Source organism: Limulus polyphemus, unplaced genomic scaffold (assembly GCF_000517525.1).
Source record: "Limulus polyphemus unplaced genomic scaffold, Limulus_polyphemus-2.1.2 Scaffold3131, whole genome shotgun sequence".
Classification (NCBI taxonomy): Eukaryota; Metazoa; Arthropoda; class Merostomata; order Xiphosura; family Limulidae; genus Limulus; species Limulus polyphemus.
In genome coordinates, this window is record NW_013668741.1 from 75,795 (window position 1) to 81,672 (window position 5,878).

Here is a 5,878-nt window from a genome sequence, read left to right on the forward strand (position 1 = left end):
TTTGTTTCAAAACCTACAAAATCTTCATTGCTTTCACTGTAATTTATTTGTTTATTATTTAGGGAGTATTATAAATAGTTATGTTTTTAAAAGAAAAAAATACTATTGTTATAAATAACACATTCAATTGAACTAAACTATACATGCATGGTTATTATTACTTATCTATGTGCAAGCGCGCATGCGCGTGCGCAACTTTTTATGAGAAAAACCACATAGAAAAGAAATGTGCCCGCCACAGTTTTAATAGGAAAGAGCCTAGAAGCCTGAAATTTTGCACCCATACTAAGTGGACTCTGAGGGTATGCATCTAGATGTTATTACTTATCTTATCCACGTGCGTGCGCATCTTTTTAATGAGGCAAGATAGCGAAAAACCACATAGAAAAGAAATGGTTCGTATTTAACAAATTCTAATACATAGAAAAGCCAATGGGTTTTAATGAGAATGCATCCCAACGATGGCTTTTATGTCATGTCGCTTAGCAACAAAAGTACATAGGTTACACTTGTATGTTAAAATGGGTTCAGAATACACACACCGACTGTAATGATTGTAGTGTTTAAAAATACAATAAGCGTAATACCATTGCCTTAATGCTAACATAATTGAACATTATATGACATAGAATAATTGGCAAATTTCATGTTGAAATGTTGTTTATGTACATTTCGATGTGAAATTCCGTACTGATCGGGCTACAAATTGTTTGGAAAATCTGTCTGCCGTCGCCAACTGTTTTTACATAGTTTGTCGAGATCTTCACTCTCAAGCATATAAAGAAATATTCTGACTGTAAGCAGAAATATTAAAATGACCGGATATTACACTTAGTTCATTCTGTTAATACACATTTTATCTTGTTCACAAAAGTGATATTCTGTTGATGTGGTACTAATATAATTAAAGGTAGTTAATTAGTTCATTCAAGAATGTAAAACTAGAATATTCAGGGTAGTTTACGTCAAGCTTACAAATCTTCAACATTTAGGGCAGCTTACGTCAAGTGTACAAACCTGCAACACTCAAGGTAGTTTACCTCAAGCATAAAAATCTTCAACATTCAAAGTTGTTTACCTCAAGCATAAAAACCTTCAATATTCAAGCTAGTTTACCTCAAGCTTATAAATCTTCAACATTCAAGGTAGTCTACCTCAAGCATACAAACATTAAGGGTAACTGACTTCAAATATACAAACATTCAAGGTTTATATAGTTGAGGTAAACTACCATGGATTTACAAGTTTGTACGGTTTAGGTAAACTACCGTGAATTTACAGGCTTGTACGGTTTAGGTAAACTACCATGGATGTTGAAGGTTTATATACTTGAGGTAAACTACCCGAAATCACAACGTACGTTATAGATTTGGTAGATTTTAACATTGAATGAATTTTTTATGGTTATTTTTCCTATTAGATACACTGTTCTCCAGCCCGAAGACCATCAGTGGGGTTCGAAGAAACCTAATGGTAGTTGGAGTGGAATGATAGGCATGTTGGATCGAAAAGTAAGCTTCACTTATATTCACTCACACACTGAAATAAGCTAACCTGAATGTTGCATGTTTGCAAGCTTGAGGTAAACTACCCTAATTGTTGAAGGTTTGTACAACTACTCTGAATGTTGCAGGTGTGTAAACTTGATCAATTACCCTGAACGTTGCAGGTTTGTAAATTTCAGGTAAACTACCCTGAATGTTGCAGGTTTGTAAGATTGAGGTAAACTACCATGGATTTACAAGTTTGTACGGTTTAGGTAAACTACCATGGATGTTGAACATCGACAGGTTACACTAACTTTTTCGTACAGGTATATTTACCAGGCAACTAACAAGAGTATTATCTGTTAGTGCCACTTATTCCTATCGTTTCTACTATGATTATTTGAATCTTCTAAATGTCAATCTTCTGCAATAAGCCACGTGCTCGGCCTTTTCTCATTGTTCCCGAGTGATTGTAAATGGCTCGTGGATAACTTAAATAGACATGACTAGCTTATAATATTACTTTTAACAGTAATATTTTCCATGAAAGACTCAGTCAATCACTGTGAGTATAGTAGGCTGATTTATGAAAGAATGCTGTAATCGCAGCTACTGGTGACTTAATCCTTTAGTTTAGTTGACAGAATACTCGTTCGTATTGCAAGTGGTCCCGGGTTCAAATATTACATTCGGGAGATACAAAAGCTGAAACTACTAGAAACAAAAACTCCCGTCCAACTAGTGGTTGCCCCAGGATCCTGAGATAAGGCCCGAAGACTGGAGATGTTAGTGAAAGGGGAAGAATGTGGTAGTTTGAATTGTTATAAAATGTATCATGAAGCATGATAATGGTTCACAATAGAGATCGCAAGGAATTGCACAAAATCCTAATAGAACGCTCGGGTAAAAAGCACCTTAAATAGTAAAGATTCACTTCAAACAGCACATAAGAACCTTTGATATTGACTGCTAAGGCTGTATACATATAAAAATGTACAAAAACGCATGCATGTTAGACTTGCAAGGAAAAGAGAATTCGCTCAAAAGGGCCCGTTTATAATTCTCTTATTGTTATTCTCTTGCCAGCCTACAACAAAAAGGACTTAATATATTGCACCCAAACCTTTTTGTAGAATACTAAATAAGGTACTGCGAAGGTTGTAGGGGTATTGAAAATTGATTTGTTTCTTCTGTAGTTTGCATAAGCTAAAACAAATCGTAATTCTAGTACGATGTTATCATTACCCCTTAAAATTAGCTTTCTTACAAATATTTGCTGTTCCTTTAAAAAGCTTAAGTATAGGGTGAAACAGGAATTACCAGCCAATAATAGATGAACATTAGATACTAATGTAATACTAAATGCTTTGAACACTTTGTATAAAGTGAAGGAGTAATTCTAGGTAGCAACATGGAACCAAAATAAGGGTTTGTAGTTTGAGGAAATAATGTCTACAGAATCTCCAATCTTGTTTCATAACTTTTTTTTACAATCCCTACCTACAGGTTTTTAAGTTCCCAATTTTTTATTTATCTTGTATTATTATTAGCAAGCACTAGCGGGTTTAACCCTTTAACTCAGTTGATGGAGTAATTTCTTGGGGTTTGAGGGACCTTCGGTTCAATATCGATTTGAGAAAATAAATAAAGGTTATTACGAAATAATCTCATCACGTACTGAAGGGGAACAAATATAAGAATTATCGATAGCATAAAAGCCTATATTCTTTTGTAATTTTTCTTTACAAATGGCCCTACCTTCTTATTTTATTGAATATAATTATATATTCTAAAATTAACAATTATAAAAACAAATTTCACAATTGAATGCTAGATGCACACCAGAAACTGAAATAAATACAAAAAGAATTGTAATAAATCATAAATAGTAATAATCTAGTAGTTTTATTATTTTTCTGTATTCTGTATTAATGAGTGACGAAGGCAGACCAAGGTTCGGTTGAAACATGTAGATGTAGTACAACAACAACAACCTACAATTAAAATTTTTTGTTGTGTAATTTTTAATTATTATGTTTTTATCTTTCAATATTAAGTGTACAATGTGCTTCCATATGTAAACATATTGCCACATATATCCAACACTTGAGTTGTAAAAAAAAAAAAGAATGACAAGGGAAACTCTTGATCTCTTCTCACAAATGTAGATTCTCACGATCAGGTATTTGACAGTCAGAGTTTCACCTTTCTGTTAACAAGGGGGACGGTGCTCCCCTCCGCTCTCCCCCAATTAGAGCACTGCATATATCATAAATTTCAGACACTTCAAAACACCCAAGTTACTAGTTTTAATATGAGTATCTCATTTATAGTCTTAGAATATTGCAAATGTTTTTCTGACCAATATTATATAATAAAAACGTTACTTTAAATGAGATCCAATTTGAAACTAGTAATACAAAAATGTATTCTACCCAAGTATTTCTGTTTGTTTCTATCTGTTTAGTTGTATCTAAATTACTTGCCAGTCTAGAATATTGCAAATGTTTTTCTGACCAATACTATATAATAAAAACATTACTTTAAATGAGATCCAATTTGAAACTAGTAATACAAAAATAATTTCTACCCAAGTATTTCTGTTTGTTTCTATCTGTTTTGTTGTATCTAAATTACTTGCCAGTATTTCAATCTATCTTAGTTTATCGTATTTTGTTTACTTATATTTTAATCTATCTATCTACAAACATTCACTTAATTATATACATGTTTATGTAGAGTTGTTTCCGTCGCAAGGACTCAGTATATCTTATAAATTAAACTCATTTTCAACACTACGCTCTCTCTGACCTTATGGAAAATTGTTCACATCATGAGAAAACGTACTTTTCGTTCAGCTAACCACGTTACATTTCCTGTTGTCACGCGAAACCACAAATACGGAATTTAACCAATCCAAATCCCACAAGGTTTCATTGTAAACCTTTTACAAATACAGTACTGTTTTTATGAGACACGCAAGACTTGTCCCGTATTTATTACCGTATAATAACACATGTTGCAAACAATTCCTTTACCCCCTTAGGCTCTTACTTAGCGTGTCGGGCTGCAGATCCAAGGGTCAATTTTTCTATATTCAGTTATCGCAAAAATTGAAAATAAATGCTCGACACTTCGAGTTCATTGGTGCATTATAAGAGTTGGCGGTTAAATCCAACTGTTTAATCAGACAAGAAAAGCCCAAGAGTTGGCGGTGGGTGCTGTTGAGTAGTTGCCTTCCCTCTAGTCTATAAGCTCATATCAGAAACGGCTAGTGCTTATAGTGCTATAGTAGCTTTGCACGTTATCTTTTTACGAGATAAGTTTACGTAAATAATTAGGAATAACTGATAATCGGAAACAACTTTTAGCAGTTAAATAGTATTAACAAGTATGAATATTTTTATATCTTGTAGTTGCTCTTTATTAAGCAGTGCATATATTTTTCATAACAGTAATTGCTTGATTTTAAAAAAAATATGTAGAAAAGTTGCAAGGGTTCTTCTTTTCATCGTTTGAAGAATTGTTTTGCACAATCTAACCATAATTGTTGTTGTTGTTTTTTCATTACCCTGTATCACTTGAACTGATATCAATTTAATTTATAATTCTTGTAAATACGAAACGTGTGGAAGTAATTAAACCATTTACTTCCCATATGAAACTTACGTAAAATTTAAATTAGTTGACAGGAGATGTAGAATTTCGGCCATTGGACCCCGGACTGCCAGACAAGCACCAATCACGTCCACCTTCACAAACGGTAGCCACTGGTAACAAGACGAAAATAGGACACTAGATATTCTTTATTCAATTGGATAGACCTGATGACGAATTTACAATTCAATGAATATATCCAATAAGTGCGAGTTATGTGGCTAAACTTTGTATTTAGTAAACTAACATTTTATTCTAGCATTATGCACGTTTATTTGGTGTAACCCTAATAAAACTTACGAAAAAAAAACAAAAAAAAACATTGCAGTTAAAAATACACGATACCTGGAATAAATTTGAAATAAAATCTTCGATCTCTCTATCACACTGCAACAGGATTGGGAGAGAGTATTATATGAACAATGTTTATAATTAGCTTAAGCTGTTTTTTTACTGTAACTTGGTTGAGAAAAAATGCTATATGAATACATTTTATAATCAATACGAGCTTAGTTTATCTACTGCAACTGGATCGTATGAGTGTGTTATATGAATAACATTTATAATCAGCATAGGTTGTTAACTGTCCTACTATTCCCGTGGATTACTATTTTTACTTATCATTAGAAATATTATAAAAACATAAGTGACTATGTGTAATTTATGGTTTCGCCCAGAGGGTAAATTTTATTACGATGTATACAGACTAATAATGGCTGGAGACGGCTTGAATG

General features: G+C 32.9%; 1 protein-coding gene across 1 annotated transcript in view; it reads right to left on the reverse strand.

Moving 5' to 3' along the window:
* LOC111088104 (ionotropic receptor 25a-like) overlaps positions 1-5,878 on the reverse strand; it is a 25,489-nt gene that overhangs the window by 14,743 nt on the left and 4,868 nt on the right. Inside the window, exons 3-4 of the mRNA XM_022397083.1 lie at positions 5,157-5,257; positions 3,970-4,009 (exon numbers count right to left, since the gene is read on the reverse strand). Coding sequence (XP_022252791.1) covers positions 3,970-4,009; positions 5,157-5,257 — 141 coding nt within the window. The remainder of the gene's footprint in view (positions 1-3,969; positions 4,010-5,156; positions 5,258-5,878) is intronic.